Raw genomic sequence first — 22,276 nt, forward strand, 5'->3', positions numbered from 1 at the left:
ACTTGGAACAATATTTACCTCTTCTTAAGATTGAGTTTGAGAGACTGGTGGCTACAGCTTGTGCATAGATTTGATCCGATAAGGCTACCAGCTGGCGGCGCGGCACGGTTCTCTAGTATCTAAGTTAACGACCGGAAGAGAACATCACCAATCATATTGCATTTAGGAATCTTGTGAAAGAGCGAAAAAATAACGTTATTAACCGGTTACCATTATTTTAGGTAAACGACTCTGATCCGGAACATATTTTTTTTGAAAGTTTCTGGTTTCGTTTCTGTTCCTAGCAAAACATCAAAAGTTTCTGGTTTTCGTTTTCGTTCCGTGAACCAGTTCAAAGCCTTGAAGCCAGGGTGAAATATGAAATAAAACTTTTCAAAGATCTACAAAGTTTCTCCATGATTTGATTGGCTGGTGTTAACTTTTGCTCCTTTGATTGCTGTTATCACACAGATGGATGACTGTCTGATTTCAGAGCAATTCTCTCGAATTCTGGGAGTTTTTCATCTTCTTTTTTCTCTCAGTCTTTGTGCCTGGAGTGCTCAGATGAATTGATCTCACTTTGCAAAAGAGAACATATTAGAACTAGATCTTATCTCTAAAAGTTAGTTTTGACCTGGCATTTTGTGGAGTAGTGGGAAATTGAATCCTAAAAACATTTCAGCTCTTTCTGTCGTCAAGCATCATCATTATAAACATGTCCTATCAGGTGCCATAACAGAGTTTCTGTGTATTGTTTATGTCTAGTCTTAAAATGTCTCAGTCTTCATTCTGTTGTTGTTGTTGTTTTTTATCAGGCCACCTCCAGCCACCCCTGGCACGCGGCATAGCTCCACTGAGTGTGGCTCCTCTGCCAAGTCATGGTCTTTCAGCTGACTGACTCCCCCTCACATCTTTGCTCCCAAATTGCTGTAATGACGCTGACACTGCAAATCCCGACCCCCCTTCTACCGAGCCCCCTGTCCTGGTCCAAAGGTGCTATGATCACATGCCGTGAAGTGACAGTGGTAGCAGCTGGGAGGTGGCATTATACATGGCAGAGGTAACATGACGCCACAGAACTAGTAAGTGTGGCTCTCTCACACTTTAAATAGTGTCGCTCTCTCATACTCTAAATAGTGTGGCTCTCTCAAACTCTAAATAGAGTGGCTCTCTCACACTCTAAATAGTGTGGCTCTCTCACACTCTAAATAGTGTGGCTCTCTCACACTCTAAATAGGGTGGCTCTCTCACACTCTATATAGTCCGGTGGCTTAATGCACAATTTAGGGTCGATCGTGACCGGGGTGATAAAAGCATGAAATTTGGCACACAGTTAGCTTTTACCCTACCAAATGATATTAGAAGGGGTGCCCAAGTGAAACTGGTCGTTTTTTCGTTTTATGGAGATTTTTAGTTTTGACCGATATCAAGATATGCGTTACCTGCGGTACAATTTTCAAAACTGTTTTTTTGCCTATAAATGCTCACCAAATAAGTAATAAAACGGTTATTCATGCATGTTTGTGTTTTCTAGTTTGTTTTTTATATGTATTGATATAGACTTAGTAGCAAAATTAAAATAAACAGACAAAAATACCATGCGCGAGCTCATCCTAGATTGCGGAATGACGTTCCTGTGGTACACTTTTTAAAACAGTTATTTTACCACCATTAAAAAAGAAAAAAATCCATTTGGTCTTGTATATGTATACATATTTTGATAATGTATAACAGATTTGCATCAACATCATTTAAATACTCCAAAGGCACATTATGCTATAGTTGGACTAGAAAAGCGGTAAAAATGGCCGCAGAATAAGCCCGTCTTTTCGTACATTAAAACATCATATGAGAAATGTGCTGCTATAAATTGCTCCACGATTTGCTCTTTGGTCAACTGCATGTAGGCTACACAATGATATTAGAAGGGGTGCCCAAGTGGAACTGCTTGTTTTTTCCGTTTTAAGGAGATATTTCGTTTTTGACAGAAATCAAGATATGCGTTACCTATGGTAGCCTACGATTGTCAAACAGTAATATTTTATTAAAGATTTGTATTAAAATCTCATCAAAACTGATCATATGAGCTCTATGTTTTGCTCTCTGGACAATTACATTTGCACAATGGCGTGCATTTCAATTTTTCTTTCACACATTTGCAACGTGAACAGCGTTGTGTGCAGGTGCACTTGATGAGCTCTCTGCACACAGTGGAGACTTTGGGGATAGTCATCCACACCGGTTCCCAGTGGTTGCTCTCTCCTTGGACCCATGAAAACTCTGTGGGAGAAGGAACATTCTGCATTGCCTGTTCCGATGACGTCCAAAGGCCTGCCTGGTACACTGCCCTCCGACAATGTTGCAGAAGTGCATCCTGAAATTGTGTAAAAAGTAAGCTATACAGTTATAGCTATTGAGAACAATCGGTATCGATAATGAAGTGTTACATTCTTTCCAGTCTTTTATAAATTAAAATTCTTGGTTAACTTTAACGATCAACTACCGTTAACACTGTGTTTTACCTGCGTCGGAGGAATATGGTCCAAGTCTCTGTTGCGCTTTGAGAACAGCATCATGCGTGCCTCATTAACAGAGATCAGGGGACTTGACTGGTCATATATTATCACCGTGAATCTCTCCAGCATCTGAAATATCTCGGAGGAGACACTCAGATGCTGAAAGGGGTTTGCTGCAATGTGCTCCAAGGCAGGTGTAACTTTACTTAAATTCCATGCTCGCCATGCAGTCGTTTTCCCGATGCCACAGAACTGCGAAGTACAGTCACACCCAGTGAATGCGTGGAATACTGGAAGGGCTCGTGACTTTGACTCTCCAAGAGTAAAACAGATGGTGTTAATGTCGATTACTGAATAGTGGCGTCCCATGCCAAACGCCACCCATATTTTGGCACGTCGGTTGTAGGCTAGAAGATCGTAAAGCTTTCCAACCAAGATCACCACAACATCGGTGTCAACCGTCCTGACAAGAATGGATTCTGCACCCCCCTCCAGACTGTGGCGTACGTGGACAATGATGCGGGTGTCGGCCTCTTCATGGTTACACTGACCCATAACCTGTTCAGACCCTATGGATACCACAGACATTCCTGGAAAACAATTAAATCACGAAGCATTACAGCTTAAAACAGTTTATCATATATCGAATAAATGAAATAGGCTACAACGCAGACCTCTTACTAACCGCATGTGATGTATAACCTTTTGTCAAGGGGCCATTGGAACTTCCTTGCCTTGGACGTCAGAAAAGCAAACAGTTCTGATTTATTGTCAGGGTCTCGTAGAAACGTCATCCAATTCTTTGGAAGCTTAGTTTGACCTGCCACTTTCCTTCTGATCCCTTGGCCTCTTTTCTCTCTTGTCGCGTCCTTTAGGCTGTTAGAGACGTATGAGTCCCACACTACATCCACACGTTTGCAATGATGGAGCTGCTGTTGGAGATGGGGTATGAAAACCTTCTCTGCGTACTCATCAAAGGTCAGAGCTTCGACAGTTGGCAGACTGTGAACAATTACTGCGCCATCCAAGACTTTGCAGTCAAACTGAGTAGGTAACTCAACATGAGTATAACCATTTGGCTGCAGACACTTCAGCAGATCAGACTTGGCACTTGGGAGGCGTATGTTACCAAACTCGGACAGCGCGGGTGGAAACGATTGCACTTCATGACTGAAGAACTCTCTCATATCCCCATCGCGACTTTGTAGTGCCACGTACAATTGAGCAAACAGGTTTAAATTGCTTTTGAGAACGGCGATCTTTTTACCTTGATTTGAAGTCACCTTTTTGGAATTCTTTCTGAAGAGGGGGAGATTATTTTTCTTTATCGGATTTTGGATGGAACTTGAGCGATTGAAGATCACATCTGTCACGTACTTTTGGTATTGCTCTTGGCCAAGTTTGTCAAGTGTCTTTATAGATTCCACTACACTGATGTCCGCACAGTCCCTGCTATCGAGAGTGAGTAGTTCGGGGAATTTGTCAAGAAAAGGGTTTCCACTTCGCCTCACCACATCACACAGGTTTTTCACTTGCCGGTGGAAGGTTTTCTGAGCTGCTCTGCCTGCTTCATGATTTTGAAAGTTCTTGTCTGCGTCCTGACTCGAGAGGAAGTGATCTTCAAACTGGTGGATTAGTCTTGCGAGCTCTGAACCAGACAGCATCCATCGTCTGTAAACAGTAGTTGGTATACATTACAATAACATATAACATGAGCAAATATCTCTGACTGTTAGATTGTATATGTTTTGTACCTACCTGAAGGCTACAGGATTCTCGGTTAGACCAACTGCACCACCAGAACCTTTGACCATCTTATTTTCCTGTTCATGTGCTTGATCTAGCGGCATTGAAGAGAACGTCTTTCCAGTCTTCGAAAGAACCCAGTGATGATGCTCCTGGAATTCAAGTCTGACCGATTCAGGGAGATATTTCATATCCCTGATGTGGATGGGAACCCAGCGCGCATAGTTTGTGTGGTCAAGAGCAAAGAATAACGGCACTATTTGCTCCAACACCTCAACAAACAGAGAGAAATCGCGTTCCCTGTGCGCACGGACGAATATTAGAATCAGAGTCTCGTACTTCATAATCAATTCCCAAAAAAGAAAGGTCGGACTATTCTGCCTCACGGCATTCTCCCACTCTGCAAACGAAGCTCCGTCACAGGCGGAGGCCAAGAATGCTTCCTGCTTCATAGTGTGTAGCGCCAACAAGGTAACTTGGTGAGCATGTCTGAAGTGAAATACAATTACATTATTATATAATTATAATTGCAACACCATCAAGTGCAACAATAATGATTATTGAAATAGTACTAATAGGCCTACATATAACTGTCGCAGTTACCTGGTTCTCGTAAGATGAGATGCATTCAGTAAACCTTGCGCTATGCCAGAAGAAGCCACCTCTGCTTCTGTAAGAATGGTGGTCCAGCCACTACCGTCAAGGAGATCGCCAACGGTGTTCCACATAGCCATCTCCAAATGTAGTCCACCGAACATGACTATGAACTTATCTTCTCCATATCCAATAGGCCATTTCCACTGAATAGCTTTTGCCAGCGCAAACAATGGCTGATCCAATGTAATGACTGGTACCTGTCCCGGATTAAGAAACGATGTTGCTTTTCTAATCACATCCATACCATGTTTTATCATTGCAGGGGTATCTGCCTTTTCGTAAAACAGAGGGAGGAGTGCTGTTATAGCAGACGGATCGTTCGTTTTCTGCTGATTGCGAGAGTGATAAGCAGCCCATGTAACACAATCTTCAGCACTTGTGTCATCATTGCTGAGTTTAGATAAAGCGTGGTTCAGCCAGCGACTTTCATGCTGTTTTGCGTCGTCACCGCTAACATTGCCGTGAAGCGGTGTTAATTTGCAGGCTGGGACTGAAACTGAACTTGTGCTTAGAGCAACTGCAGGGACCGTTACGTAGCTCTCTGGTAATCCTTGGTGCTCTGTTCCAGATGGCAGAACTAGTGGGGGTCTCTTTTCGCCAGGCAAACTTTTTGTTGGGAACTGAAATATGCTGATACCAGTTCCGTGAAATGAGGACACTGATGTAGTGGAACTCGGATTATGATCTATATTATCGAGTGCACCTACAGAAAATATGCCCTTTCTTAAACAAGCGGGTGCTACGCACCCATCTGCCTTGTAGCGCTCGCAAAGAGACGTCGCTATCCAGTCTTCTATTTCGATGATGCGGTCATAGGAGACAGAAAGGCCCATTGCGTACATCTTTTCGATCAAGCTCTTGCTTCTGGTGGAGCTATGTATATTTAGACCAACATATAGTGGTAGGGGTGGCTCACGAGATGCTGAATGGCGAGTTTGGCCCGTTTTGGTCATGTAGGACCTCTTTTTGCTGTTGAAGACCAATGTCTCACAGATTGTCAAACATGCCTGGCTTTCAGACTTGTCTTGATCCTCTATGTTGAGACCATTCAGAATCATTGAAATGAGAGACTTTAAGCTGGATGGTAAAAATTTTGATTGGCAATCCATTGGAAAGGACCCAGAGAAATGAAACCCTTTATGTGCAAAAATATCTTTCCTTATAATTGTCGCAGCCCTTGATAGAATGTCGGCATCTTCTGAAAAGTTACGCTGTTTTAAAGCGTCCTTTAATAGTCTGCTGATTGCATCCCGGAAAACTAAAATAGTGTTTATCCCATCTGTTTGCTCTTGGAGAGTGTCTTTGTAATATTCTAGCAATGTATTCTTTAATCTGGTTTTATTGATGGTTTTATGAATTCCTATATCTACAAGTCTCTGGGTGTATAAAGACGCCAGCTCAGCCAATTTAAACATATGAGTTCCCTGTTCTATCGATTGTTGTATATACTCGATAAGCTCAACAAATGCTATGGACTTGTCCATCTTCTCATCGTCACATGTGTCACTTAAACCTTGCGCTTTCTGTGCACAGAGTGATCTATGCCGATTTTTTAAAGCGATCAGGCATTTCAGGTGGTATTTTGCTTCAATGGCAATTAAGTCTCCCTCTGATATACGACCTAATAGTTCAAAGTCTTTAAGCTCAAGGGCCATTCTACGGATACTTGTATCCGTTTCTATCACCGAGAAACAGTGTAACTTATCGCTGTGGTCTCCTACTTTACAGAAGATACATTTTAATCTCTCTTCAGAGACAGACTGGCGTTTCCTGCTTTTCAGTGTGGGCCTTTCCTCCTCATCTGACCTACTGCCTTCGCCTCGTTTTCGGTCGGCTCGCTCTTTTGCTTTATTCAGCTTTGACCGACTGAACTTTAGGTGACAGGACTTGTGCCAACAACCGCGATTGAGACAAAGGCATTCTACATCAACATCATTACCAAATTTAAGTGCGATGGGTAAAGCGTTTGCTTCCCGAAAACTGTTAACGTTTTGAAGGAAAGCCAAATACGTTTGATGGGTATCTTCTGGTGATCCATGGCTGTTTAGGGGACACTTCAGTGCTTCTGTCGTACACTCCTGACAAATGACACACTTAAGGCCGAATTATGCTCTGTTTTAGACGTAACGCGTAAGCACGTAAGATACATAACCCCCCCTTGCGGGGTAAAATATCCCCCCTTACGTGCTTAAGTGCGTCGCCCAAAATTCCTGACTATGCGACTAAAACACTACGGCCCTACACAGCTCGCAAAGGCTGTGATTGGCCGGCTACCACAACGTTTCACAGAGTCTCACGTTTCCGGGTTAATAGCATACTACAGCCTTTTTTAGACCCAGACATTTTTTTAAATCATGAATACCCTGCAGACCGTCTCACAAGCCTTTTCTTATGGATTAGGAACAAACATAACAGAAGAGGTCCAAAGACATGAACTCCTTTACAAATCCTCTTTAAACACTTATAGAATGCTTAAATTACCGCGAATTTATGGAGAGAATATCCCATTCTCACCCGCGATTGTTTGGAGAGAATGTGGTCATTCACGAACAAATAGGTACTTTCATATTCATTTTCCGCCACTTGTGAGTCATGGTGATATCTTTCATTGAGTTCATATTGACGTGAATCATCAATTGCACCAGCGAGATTGATAGAATGAGCCCGGTCTGCTCATATACAAAAGTTAACAGTAACCTGCCGTTACCTTAGAGAATATCCCATTCTCACCCGCGATTGTTAGGAGAAAATGTGCTAATTCACGAACAAATACTTTCATATTCATTTTCCACCACTTGTGAGTCATGGTGGTATCATTCATTGAGTTCATATTGACGTGAATCAATCAATTGCACCCGCGATTTTGATAGAATGAGCCCGGTCTGCTCATATACAAAAGTTACATAACGTGGGCTTAACTGATGGCCAGCACCATTGTAGTTACAAGCATTGACAACATGATGAGATTCTCTCACTGTTTACCACCTCATCTTAAATAATGTAACTCATAAACACATCGTTTTAAAGCCTGTCGCAGTCATTAAAAGATGTCAATAAACGAACTTTTGCGTCATGTCTTTTTCGCCACTGGTACTGAATTGCCAACATTTGTATTTTGTGTAACACATGTATTCATAACATCAAGCCTTTCGCCCACTACACTTTCATGCTCCGGTAAGTTTTTTTCCTTTGTCCTGCTGCAATAAATAGGCTTACTTAACTCAAAATAAATCTACAGTTCTGGCGTCAATTTGCTTTGCAACACGCAACACAAGCCTTGCAACACGCTCTGCGTCTAAAACGAACCTTAAATCAAAACTTGTCTAAAACAAGTTCCTTGTGTAAATTACGTGCTTAGGCGTTACGTCTAAAACAGAGCATAATTCGGCCTTTAGTCCAATCGAGTGACATTGCCGTTAAACTGAAAATTCAAGCTAACACTCACTGTATGGCGTAGCTATTAGGCATCAAAATGAATGCTCTCTATATTCCAATATCAATCAATCAATCAATCAATGCTGTAAAAAAAAAAATGAATGAATGAATGAATGAAACAGTATAGGCTAAAGAAAAACAAAGATGATTGATGATGAATGAAACATTTCTTTCATGAAGTAGGCTTCTAAGGGTAGGCTACGCTACACAGCTCACTTATTTTTACATGAATGGAATCGCAAAACTGAACATTACGATACTGTCACTTAAACTAGGCATATCAAACCATTATATTATATAGCCTACACATTTATATTATTGTGTAGTTCCTAAAAATAGTTTCAACATATCAATCAGTTTTTTTTGTTAAATAATCTTTCACATTTTCATTAGATACTTACAGATTTAGCAGAATGAATGAATGAAGAATTCAAATTTACCGCCATGAGCTCGCGCAGGGCACGCGAGTGTTTTTGTCTGTTTATTTTCATTTAAAGGGACATTTGTCTATACCAATACATATAAAAAACAAACTAGAAAACACAAACATGCATGAATAACCGTTTTATTACTTATTTGGTGAGCATTTATAGGCAAAAAAACAGTTTTGAAAATTGTACCGCAGGTAACGCATATCTTGATATCGGTCAAAACTAAAAATCTCCATAAAACGAAAAAACGACCAGTTTCACTTGGGCACCCCTTCTAATATCATTTGGTAGGGTAAAAGCTAACTGTGTGCCAAATTTCATGCTTTTATCACCCCGGTCACGATCGGGTTGTTAAGCCACCTGACTAATATAGCGTGGCTCTCTCACACTCTCAACAGTGTGACTCTCTCGCTCTATAAATATTGTGGCTCTCTTTCAAATTAGGGTCCTTCCCATTCCCTCCTGAACCTGAGCCTGAGGGAACACTGTATTTCAATTTACAGTGTCAAAAATGTTATTTTTAATTTATCTTAGATTGCTTTTGTGCACACAATTCACACTTGTGCGCTGTGGGCTTAGAAAAACAGAGGCCTAATATATTCACTTGTCAAACGTATTTAAATCTTCGAGCAGTTATAGATTGCATCTCAGAGCAACACATCCTATTTTTATTGATTTGGTCTATTTTTAGCTCTGCTTTGCAAATTCACTTGTAAGGCAGCATGAAGATTTAACCGATCCATCAAATGATTTATTGATCAATTCGGTCCTTCTACAAGCACTGCAATTTATGCCTATTGACTTCATAAAGGAATCAGCTGACCTTTTCTTTAACGAAATAAGATTGTTCAGGCACACCAAGGAACTTGGTCGTTTCAAAGTGCATGCTCAATGTAGATGGATCCCAGTATTGACTTGGGGCAATACAATATATTGTGCATATTTTGTGTGTTGTTGTTGACAGCCAAACATTAAATAATAAATATGCTGTGATTAAAGTGACTTGAAGATTAACTTAAACCGTTATATTTTATGATGGAAAATATGTATTTTATAAAGTGTGAGAGACCTGTTTTTGCCAACAAGGATGTAACTCAGTTCTGTGTGCTGTCAGCAAGGAACAGCAGTTACTCACAATTAGGAAGAACAGGAAATAATAACAACAGCTGATAGTGATCACTCCGCCTGTTTGGTTGATCCATTTCTTGTGTCATTAGAGATCATCCTCTGTCCTTATCCTGAGCCTCTGGGAGGCTTTGTCATTGAAATGAGGAAAATACTATTTTTGTGCTACTTAATTCTCTCCCTTGCCACAAAAATTAGCTTTAAATAAATTGATAATTACCTTGTATGGCTAGCAATCAATTGAATGATTTATGGTTAATTAATAAAAAAGCAGATAGGCCTGTTATTTCTGCTATACTTTCTACAATACTTTGTACAAACATGAGCATCAAGTGCAACTACCAAGTGTATATGATTTGCCAAGAAGGGGCTAATAAAATGGTCCACCAATACTGCCTGAAGATTTAACAAATTGACAAACTTAATATAATCTCAATAATATAAATAGATTAATTATTGTCATTGCACAGAGTACAAGTACTGAGACAACCAAATGCAGTGTGTGTGTGTGTGTGTGTCGTGCGTGCGTGCGTGCGTGCGTGCGTGCGTGCGTGCGTGTGTGTGTGAGAGAGAGAGAGTGACTGTCAACACAAAAGTGCCTTGGCAGAATTTTAGTCCCTTCCGGATTATGTCTAAACTCAGCTGGGGGGATCCAGCCTCCAACTCATTAGCTCTTAGCTTTCCTCAAAACGTTCTAGTGAGGCCAGCATTACAGTTATAGATGGAATGTGACATGTTCCAGAAGGGAGGCCTTCTCCACATTTGACATTCATCAATGCGCTTGGCTTAGACAGGCTCTAATTACAGTGATTGCGTCCTGAGTAGTGACTGAATGCCACCTGGGGACAAAACTGGATGCCGCCTGGGGATAATGCTGCATTCTGGCGATGGACAATCTTATAAAAGATATTATCAAAGACAATATTTAAATCTTTAAATGTTACAATAATAACGTCGTTTTACATATCAGGGAAAAAAAATAAGCTTAATGTTGTCAGATAAATACACAATGCTGTTGTTAATTGTACTATACAGTTCCAGTCAAAAGTTTGGACACACCTTCTCATTCAATTAGCCTACTTTTCTTAATTTTGTATTATTTTATACATTGTAGATTAATACTGAAGACATAAAAACTATGAAAGAACACATATGGAACTATGTAGTAAACAAAAAAGTGTTAAACAATCCAGAATATGTTTTATAATTTAGGGCCTCGTTTCCCGATAACGACGTATCTTAACGTTCTGCGTGGATTTTGGCGACATAGTAGACTCAGTAACACTTTCTATTTACGAGCGTTTCCCGAACATCATCTTAAAGTCAGGTGCACGAGCGCCACGTGCACGAGTTCTTAAGTATCTCTTAGGGTGGAGGTCGCCTGTTCATCGATGTCAGACGAGTCGATTTTCTTACTTGTGTATACATGGGTTTCTCGGCTACGTCATCACTGGTTGCGTGCGCAATCTCGCTGCAGAAAGAAGCAAGAGAACGTTGAAGTGGATGAGAAAGCTGTGGAGGAAGGCAACATGACAGGGAGTTGTTGTGTGGTGAACTGCTCTAACAGAGCTGGTAAGATGTTCAGTATACCTAGGAGGAAGCATCCGTTTGCCAGGAAAAATAAAATATCAAATCAAATCAAATATAGAAAAAGGCTCAACAATGTACAAGGTTATGGGAATATGTTGAGGGTGTGTGCAAGCATTCATGGCAACAGAATAGGGAACGGTAGGCTAAATAAGTAATAAACAATACATTTAAACTGGGCTTTCTGTATTCATTTGTATTAGGGTAGATGGCTTTCTGCCGCGGATTTGCTCTCGCAGCCTTCAATGTTTGTATACAAGAAACCCATGTATAGGCTCATGAATGAAGTTCCAATATAACAAGTGTCGACATAAGAACAATACCTCAATAAATATATATAGGCTAGCGGGTGCCACCCTCTTGATGTCAATTTCCTAATATTGCAGCCTTACTACACAGTCAGAAAAACCATCTCCTTAGTTCAATAACATATTATTTTGTATAATCTTTATTTTCAAATACTCAATATTCTTTATTTCTATTTTGATGGGAATAGGCAGGTGAAACAATGACATTCTCATGATGTACACAGAAACATCCTTTGGATTTCGTCTATAGGCCGAACGACGCCCCTGGTGGATTGCATCGCTAAGTGTGAAGTTACTACTGGATTGCATCGCTAAGTGTGAAGTTACAACTGGTCCTGACCACACGTAGAATTCTTCTCAACGAAAGATAAATTTAAGCTAAGTGCCGCGTCGGGAAACCGCTCTGGGCCTCGTTTCCCGATAACGATGTATCTTAACGTTCTACGTGGATTTTCGCGACATCGTTGACGGCCGAACTCTTTCTACTTACGAGGGTTTCCCAACCATCAACTTAAAGTCAGGTGCACGAGCGCGACGTGCACGAGTTCTTAAGTAGCTCTTAGGAGCTGTTTACGCCACGTTAACCTGTTAACGTTAATTGCTGTGAAATTAGCTAGCCTATGCGTGCATCGAACGTACACTGCGCACTGAATTCGGGGCGGGGATAGTAACGCCATTTCCAGCAGAGTTAAACTGTGTTCCCATTGTAAGGACATTTATTACATCTGTCTGAGAGTGGGCTGTCAAAGCTACCATCATCGAAGTCATACAGTACAGTAGGCTACATACATTCAATAAAATTAACCTACATTTGAGTCCAACTGCATGCCCATTCTTACCCTACACTTACCCTTACAATAAAGAAGTGATCCTATTTCAACCATAACTTCATTTTAAATTATTTCTTTCTTTCTTCATGACATTTAGTTTATAGTTTAGACAGCAACGTTGACATCTATATTCAACTGCATCCACTACATAATCTCAAACTTTATTTGTTGGTAACAAATTCAAAAAGGCTACCATTAACACATTTCTTAATGAAAAGGAAACATGCATCACAATAATACTTCAGTGTAACCTGTACCTATGTGGAGTGCAAATATGTCTTGCCATTACACTACCCAACAGCTCTACGTCTGCTTACACTACAGAATGCATAATTCCTACGGGCACTGCACTAGTTTTGTATAGCCTAATCTTTATTTTCAAATACTCAATATTCTTTTTTTCTATTTTGATGGGAATAGGCAGGTGAAACAATGACATTCTCATGATGTGCTATACACAGAAACATCGTTGCAAAATATACATCGTGCAAATATATATGTATACAACTGTGTAGGGCACGAAACAACCACCTAGCTATAAAGCTACCATATAAGCCAATGGAGTGGTGGCATAAGCGCTAAATGTGCCATCAAACTACTGTTTGAAAGCTTCAGTAAAGACCTGCATACTCTGCATTGGTCGCGTAGCACATTTCCGATCAAACCGAGTCATTATAAACATATAAAAAGTTGTGTAGATAGCTTTATTAATGTAAAATATTCCTCGCTTCAAGTAGCCATGTTTTTTTTTTTTAATTCCCCTTTCTTCCGAACGACGGTCGAACGACGCCCCTGGTGGATTAAATCGCTAAGTGTGAAGTTACTACTGGTCCTGACCACACGTAGAATTCCTCTCAACGAAAGATACACTTAAGCTAAGTGTGGCGTTGGGAAACCCGTCTGCAACGTAGGAATCCTCTTACGAGCGATTTCAAGTGCTTTTTAGGCTAAGTGCGCGTTCGGGAAACTGGGCCCTGCAACGTAGGATCCCTCTTAAGACCGATTTCAAGTCCTTTTTAGGCTAAGTGCGCGTTCGGGAAACGAGGCCTAGATTCTTAAAAGTAGCCACCTTTTGTTTTGATTACAGCTTTGCACACGCTTGGCATTCTCTCATTTATCCCAGCATGCAGGGTCCGATCTATAAAGATTTGCAGCGGCAACAACAGGTGAGGTTGGATTGGCTGTTCCACGGATAACGTTAATTCCTGAGATGTTGGTGATTGGTCTATGCCATAGCTAATCCCGTGCCAAACTGTGAGCCTTTGTTAAGTATATGAAGACGTTTCGGCATTTTTAAAGACGCTGTCCAGTACAACCAAATTGAATTTATGAACTTGGCCACATCTACCCAATCACATAATTTGTTTAAACGTTTCTTATGGGCCAATAAGGATCAAGATTTTTTTTTCTGGCCCATACGGGACCTTTATACACTTGGTGGCCCTCCGCTGCTGCCTAGGCCAGCCTGTGCATTAATCCGCGCTTGCGGATGAGGTTCCTTTGGGAGCAAGATAGAAACTAAAAAAAAAATGTTTATAAGAAACTGACAAGAAGACCCTTTTAGCACTTTCTATGTTACCTTCCCTTAGGGATATTGACATATTTCATGTTTCACTTCAGAAATAAAACTAATATTACATTGAAAGTCTGAAAACATTGTAAGTAATCAAAAATGTTACATAACTTATATTAATGTAAGAAAATATGTACCCCTCCCCTGCCCCCCTTCCCCAAGTTAGACCCCCCGCCCAATGTACTTGAGACAATGATTAAAAAAAAGTGTCGTCGTGTGCAGGCTAAGTCTATCCTTCACAAGCATGCGCACACGGGTTAGGGTAAGATAAGGGGAGGGGAAAGGTAACGATAGGAAGAGGAATAGGGTGTTTGAGTGTATAAGTGAGCGAGAGGAAGGGAGAGGGATAGAGATAGAGAGAGCAGCGTGCGAAAATAGGGGGTGGTGCTGAACGAACAGCTCCGAGAAAACGAACGCTTCGGCGATAAAGTCATCATCGGAACTGGCCGTCCACCGGCGCACCCCCGGTCCTCTCTGACCAGACCAAGCGGAGCCATGAACCAGCCCAGCTCGCCGTCCTCAAGATCCACCGTCAAACTTCTGGAGCCCACCAACTCACCCTGACCATGAAGAGGCAAAACGTGAGGACCCTCGCGCTGATCATCTGCACGTTTACCTACCTGCTGGTCGGAGCGGCTGTTTTCGATGCCTTGGAGTCTAAGAAGGAGACTACACAGAAGAGGAAGCTGGACGCGAGGAAACGGGAGCTGATGGAGAAATACAACTTGTCCAAAGTCAACTTCGATGAACTGGAAGGGGTGGTATTGCAGCTGAAGCCGCACAAGGCAGGAGTTCAGTGGAAATTCGCAGGTTCTTTTTACTTCGCCATCACTGTGATCACGACAATAGGTAAGACGAGCTGAGAGCCTTCAAAAGTTAACGTTTTGCATGGTCACACACAACAAAACAGTGATCATTCATGAATTACACACTACGAGGAAGCGTCGTTATCTGCCACTAAACTAAAGTTAGGCTTGTTGTAAAGGAAATCATCAGAGTATCATTCCACTGCTCAGAACCCCCCCCCCCCGGTGTTAGAACTGCCTCATCTATAGTCCACATATTGTATAATCAAGTAGTAAACGTATGCTTGATGCAGTTGCCAATTCTAATCAAATATGGAGATAACGACAGTAAGTGGTTTATTTATGGGAACCCGCGGGAGTAGTTGATCACATCACTTACGGGGATGAACTGTCCACTTGGTTCCATCATGCGTAAAGGGCACTCAGAGATCGTTCTTTCCACTTGCTCCTGACTTGTTGAATGACCATTTCCAGACTGTCCACACGGAAGCGATTTTACAATATTTCATCCCCCGGGGAGAAAATAAATCACATGTTGACCTTGCAATATTTACCTTTTCAGGTAAACAAACACGGCTTACATTTTTCTCATGGAGGAAACCAACCTTACACAAACGAGTAAACGGGCTGCTATAGACAAGCAGACGTAAATGGTTCAGTCCAGAAAAACCTACAAGAAAAACCTAAAATATATGTATACTGTCAAGGAAAACTGTATGTGTAGGCTACTGGCACTGAATCAGTGTTATTACAAGCGTCACCTCCGAAACTCCGAAGCGAGTCGTTTGAGTGGAAAAGCGGGTAGTCCGTAATGTTTACGTAAATGTACCTGCATTTAGCACTTAAAAAAACTGACTTATTGCGGAAATCAATTTCTTGCCAATTCAGAACGACTATTTGGACACTTGGTTTCGTTGATACAGCCTGGTTCAGACATCCAGTTGGCTGAGTCGGAGCACAGGTGGCAGAAACCTCTGGTACAACGTGAACCTGCTTGCACATGTTTTACACTTTAAAGACCTACAGTCCATATTCAACATTGTCCTTATTAACAGAGTGGTTACTCGGTTCAAAACTGCATGGAGGATTTCATCTATGGAGTACTCCTGTGGCTAGAAAGCAAGGGCGTATGCATAGGGTTGGTAGGGACTAGTCACGACCAAAGTTTGGGAAAGACAAAAAAGTCCCTACCAATATTTTGTTAATTTGAGAAAATTATTTTGCACAATATATTTGCAAACTCATTCGTATTATTATCAATACAATGTTCGTCGCCCAGAAGAGTTAGAAATACATTTCTAAGTTTTCCAATGCGCCTGTGAGACAAGATGCCGTCATTTAATTGGCTGAAGTGGCAGTCAGAAACACTACGTGAATCCTGAAAGAGTGCTGCTAGTAGGTACGGTAAGCTACTAAATTCGCCAGGAAATAATAACGCCTCATATCAGTATTTCGTTTGGTCTCAGCATTGATATTTTGACCCTTTTGTGATCTGAAAAGCCACCTAAAAAGAAAAGAGATGCCAGAAGTTTTTTTTCCACCCATAGAGCTATCAAAAAGCCCAGATCACTGTTAGTTAGCTAGTCGGAAAACTACCCACATTACGAAGCTGCTAACCCTAAATCGCCACCCATTGTACAATGGAAAGATGTTTTGAAAGTTGTTAGTGTGTAGGGCATGAAACTTTAGCTTGCATTACATCTCGTCTTGTTGAAGCCAGAAGGATAAGCTACCCTACCCTGTTTAGACAATTTTACCCATGAATGTAATCAATCATACTGGCTATTTTGAGAATACATGTTATTGAAGGTAGTAAAAAGGTGCAATAAATTGGGATGCCCAAATGTATGTAGCATATAATTCATGACTACATTATTTCATTGCACTGCAATCCAGATGATGTAGGTTTAGTACAGCTCCATAAAACCTTAACCATTTACCCACATATTACAAAATACAAATTAATTTCAGAACAAACAAATGCACTGCATGTACTTATCATTAGGTCATTTTGTTCATTAAGGCAATATTTTGAAATGCATTCAGGAAACTAAGAAATCCAGTGCAGGTTGAGGAAGAAGCAGCTGGACCATCAGGGCTTGAGATGAGGTCTTACTCATGTTTGGGATATCCAAAAAGGACAACAAAAACATGTGATGTCAAGAAATGTGGAGAACGTTTAGTTTTTTATTTAAACTAAGGGTTTATTATTCTTATTATGTTTAAATCAGTTCCAAGTTCCACAAGTTAGTACACAAATGTTAATATATTCTAATAAAGTTTGCCTGTTAAATATAACATCAACTACATTTTTCAATTTATGGTGGGGGTGGGGGGGTCTGCCGGGCAGTGTCCCTACCAATGCTGAGACCAAACCTACGCCCTTGCTAGAAAGAGACAGCTGTCTATTAAAGTCTGTGGTTACATCTACATCTAACAGTCTCACTTGCTTTGAACAACTGATAAGCCTAGGACCAGTGGCCAGACCTACTGGACTGAGAAAGTATTCTTCTCATGTCTGTGAGATATTTTTCTCATGTTCATACATGAAATAGTGTTAAATGCAGCAGTCTGTTCACAACAAAACTGAAGCATCTGAAATAAAAAATACAGGAAAAATTGATGGAAATCTCAAAAGCATTATGTAGACCTTTTTGTATTTGTATACATTTGTCATACTATACGTATATACATATAGACATACAGTATGTGCATGCTTTACTCTTCAGGTGGGGAAAGAAGCAACGTTATCCATTCTGCACATGCAGATTAAAATGACTACTTTATGAAGTTTTATGTTGGGACGTTGAACTTTAGTGTACATAAGCCTTCTTGGACTTGAATAGAGCTTTACTTTGACTGCAGGAAATATTTATATTCATTCAATATCATACCGCAAGTGTTAATTACCCTTCTGTGGGCATATCCTGTCACTTCACCTGACCTTGTCCCTTGTGGTTGATAACATCTCCACCCCAAGTGTTTCCCCTTTGTAAAACCCAACAGCCGCCAGGCAGTTATTCACAGCGACCTGGGTTGTAACCCTAGCACGTTGCTAGCGCTAATTGCACACCAACCTGATCCGTCCAGCTGAAACCGCATGCTGTAATTGTGAGTGTGGGCCGGCTACAAGGCAGGCGTAGGGACAGAGCTTTTCACTGTGCCATCAAGTATTGATGAGAACAATACCTCCTCTACCCCTGTCCTCACTCTACCACCAGCCTTGCCCAACCACTGAGTTTCTTGGGATAGCCACCCTGCCTCATGTTTTCCCCAGACACTCCTACATCCCAAACCCTTTCAGCCATTAAGTGGCAAGGAGGACCGCACTTTATTTTGCAGGCACACATTGTATTCATCTGGCTGCAATTAGCGGGCTGATATGTTTGGTGAGGTAGTTTTCAGGAATCATTAATCATTCATAACATTTTCATACATTTAGTTCTTAGCATTTTCATAAGCAATACAAGGTATTTCATCGGTCTGTTGTAGGTGAGGAACTTGAGTGCTTTAATCAACACTTTATCATGTGATATGGATCTCACTGGCCAGTTATATGTCTCCTGCAATTGCCTGAAACAACTGTCAACTTGGAACCTGATGTCTGATACATGTCTGACACAGTCCATCTCAGGGTTGTTGATGTTGCTGGGCCATGTGGTGGGAAAACTGGCAGGGGTCTCATGACAAAAGATCTCCGTGCAATTGAGACAGTGGCTGACTCTCAAGGGATCAGCAAATGGCTGACATGAAATAAGAGGAGGGGAAGAAAGCACACAAGAGGGGTAAGGAGCACATTAAAACTTTAGCCTCATAAAATGAAATGTTTTCTTGAGCAGAAGGGCAAGTTTGAGGGGGGAAGAGGGTTCAGGGTTGGGGGAGTTATGAAAACAAAGAAGAGATAGGGAGGGTTTAGAAGCAAATAGAGAGAGAGAGGGGGGGGAGGGAGAGGGAGAGGGAGAGAGAGAGATCTGAGAGTGTTATGAGCTTTAAAGCCCACGTGAGAATAACACACAAGCGGAGCCTGCTAACAGCTTGCCCGGAGAGGGTGTTTGGGATGATTTGACCTCTCGTTGCTTTTGCACGTGCATAAACACATCCTGGAGTTTTAGTCAGGGGGAGGGGGGTGTCTTTTGGGGGTTGGTGAGAACAGGCAGTGCACAGTACAGTGGAAATCAACACAACCAGAGAGCAGGTGGGAGGTCCTTCTTTACCCTCCTCCCCCTCGACCAAACCCCCTCCTCTCCCCAAAAATCGGCCTTCTTTGCCTCCTCCTGGGAAAGAGGCTGTGACATGGAAGGAATGTGGGATCACAAAGAGTAAATAAAGCCCTGGACCTGGAGAGCTGACATTCCGATATCCCTGGCACAGCCAAAGAGAGAGAAAAAGTGAGGCGATGTGGGTCTTGGCACCAGAAGGTTTTTTTTTGGCAACTTCTGCTGGGACCTTCAGCAGAGACCGTCTTTGACTTTGGGTAAAGGCCCTGGCAGTGCCACCCTCCCTGGCCCATTCTCACGTCCCCGGGGCGCAGGGCACTGATAGCCCCCAAGGCCGGGCATGCTTATGGATGGCACAGCTGGGAATGGGCAGAGAGTTTCAGCAGTGGCTTACTTTCAGGCGTTTAGTAGGTTGTTGCGGATTGCAGAAGTAGCAGGCAGGAATAGACCTTTCTCCCTCTGGCCGGAGCGAAGCCACTCGCCACTCAGCATCGATGCCTCTCTAATGCCACACTCTCAGCTCAAGCCGCTTGTTTGTTCTCTTCTCTTGGCCGAAGCTTTGTAGTTTCAGCAAGTGGCAGTTGAAGCACACAAAGACATTTGTGCCATGGAATCGTCTCTGAAACAACAAAAGGCATTACTTTGCCCTGAGTATATGGGCACCCTGTCCTTCCCTAAAGGAATGTTATGTTAACATTACAAAAGTCTTTAAATGCTCACTGAATCATAATTATGAGTAACTTGCACTAGCACCCATCTATAGGGGCTGGTGCAAGCTTTTAGAATTACATCAATAAATGGCAGTCAGAATGATATATATATATATATATATATATATATATATATATGTGACCAGCCGTGGCTAAACCAGCCACAAGTCTCCCCAGAGACATTTTGAGTTATTCACATATTCTGAAAGTGTAGGTTTAAAGCTATCCAATGATGTCTCACTCATGTAGATCTGATGATATTTTTTTTATAAGTTGTGATCATTTGAATGTATACCCCTCAGAAAAGCTTTTCCTGAGAAAAAGGACCTCTAATTTTTCCAAATTGCCACCTCACCTGGGACAAAGGGAAGACAGTTGTGCTCATTTGCATCTCAGTGAGATTAGCCCTCCTCTACAGATGTCACACTGACATCTGGTATCTGTAGCCCTTCCCCCTACAGGTGTCACCGAAGACTCGAATCGAATGTGATGATGTAGTACGGTACGCAGCGTCTTAACTGAAGCTCAACTCAACTATTAGTTAACTTGCCGCTAACACTAACTGAAACACATTGGAACACATAGTGGCTAGGTAGCTAGCTGCTAATAAGTAACATATAAGTAACACATCAGCAGTAATGAATCAAGTGTACTGATATTAAATGTACTACTAAATGTACTAATAACATGCCATTCTCAAATTAAAGCCAGTGACATGATGGTTAACGATTAACGAGTTAACGATGGATACCGACAGTTAGCATACCTAGCTAGGTAGCATTACCATTGGATTTGAATGGCAGTTATGCTAGCTCTGGCTATCCAGACAAAGGAGCCTGTTTCAGGACACGTTTCACTTGACGAGCGGGGGCAATACAGTCATCTGGAAAGTTTAAAATTATACTAAACGAAGGGAAATCTACTGTATGGAGATATTTCTGCTAAGTAGACAATGCAGATTCTAATTAGGCTGGTGGATATGTCCAATGTAAGAAGTGTGAAGTTTTAATGAAATATGATTGATGCAACTCTCGTTCTCCACAACAACATGGATAAACCTCGCTGGTTGGATGTAGATAGTTTTCAGAACGAATGTCGTCGTGCAAAAAGATCCTCAATGGTAAGACTTGTCTGTTGAGCCTCTGTTGGTGTCTCATAAAACGTGAGGTTTATTAAAGCATAGCGTGTGTAATGTGTAGCTATTTCATTCCGTTTGTTAACATTTCCTGCTGTCTGTCTCTGAACGTAGAGATTGCAGGGGAGTAAAATGCTCCGCTGCCGAAGTAGATTACATGTTTTTAACTTCGGGGTTAATAACCTTTCCTTTGCGTCTGCTGCTGGCTTTTTTGGTGGATGTAGTCATCTCCGAAGTAACTACTGAACGTCTGTTTGCCTCAAGATGTCCAATGTTTCGCATGTCCTGCCACTCTCTCTCGGCTGCTAGAGAATCACTCTGTATGTTGTACTAAAGCTCTGGAGAAAGTTTGTTGCTACACGAATGTCTCCCGAGGAGAGAGTTCTCCTTTCTTCTTGCGTTGCATTTGCAGTCAAAGTTACCGTAGAGATAGCGTCTTATATGTCATGCTCCAGCTCCTCTGCTGCGAGGCCGAAAGATTCTTCCTCGTCGGCTAAGGTCAGCTGTAGACTAGGGATGTTCTCCAGTTTGATGAAATTGCGTTCATCATCTGTGCACTCATCTTCAGATTCAGAAGTCAGATTGCCATCTGGATAAGACTAGTGGAGTATGATGCTGTTTAAGTAGCCATGTGTATCGCTTGTAACGTGCAGCTGATTGGTCGAAAAAAAATAACAAACGCGATTCAGCAGTTCATATGGAAATTAGGTAACACCCCCCCAAGCGCCACGAGAGCGAAGCTGAATTTAACCAAACTGTACCCACTTCATCGACAAAAGGTATACTTTTAAGGTTACCAATACTGGTAGCCTATCTGAAACATGGAGTGGCTTCTTCATGACTTCAACTTGCACATTCTGCAAAAAAACGAAAATCACTAATTTTGAAAAAAAAAACTTCAATTGTGTTTACTCGAAATCGTCTCGGCCGACTTGTTCCCCCTTTTCGCGTACCGGGTCACACATATATATGTATATATATATATATATACGTATATATTACATGTTTTCAGATATGAATATTGAAAAAGACTGACAGAAAACAGCTTTTGCAATGATACTTGGGCTTTGTGGAGACACTCTCTCCTACTTCAGCCTACTTAGGTAATCTGACCTGCTTTTAAACTGGTTGGATCAGCCCTGGTCATAAAGCCTTTGATAAATGGCTCTGAATAGAGGCTCAAACAGGGGGTACTGAGCACACATGATCCATGAACAAGCA

The 22,276-nt window shown here is 41.6% G+C and overlaps 1 protein-coding gene across 1 annotated transcript in view; it reads left to right on the top strand.

The window, feature by feature from the left end:
- Positions 1-14,753: 14,753 nt before the first annotated feature.
- The window catches only part of kcnk3a (potassium channel, subfamily K, member 3a), a gene marked incomplete at both ends in the record, with an annotated part of 46,735 nt that continues 39,212 nt past the window's right edge, over positions 14,754-22,276 (top strand). Inside the window, one exon of the mRNA XM_080831914.1 lies at positions 14,754-15,036. Within this exon, the coding sequence (XP_080688040.1) occupies positions 14,754-15,036 (283 nt within the window). The remainder of the gene's footprint in view (positions 15,037-22,276) is intronic.

The sequence above is a fragment of the Sprattus sprattus genome, assembly GCF_963457725.1.
Source record: "Sprattus sprattus genome assembly, chromosome: 2".
NCBI classification, from domain to species: domain Eukaryota; kingdom Metazoa; phylum Chordata; class Actinopteri; order Clupeiformes; family Clupeidae; genus Sprattus; species Sprattus sprattus.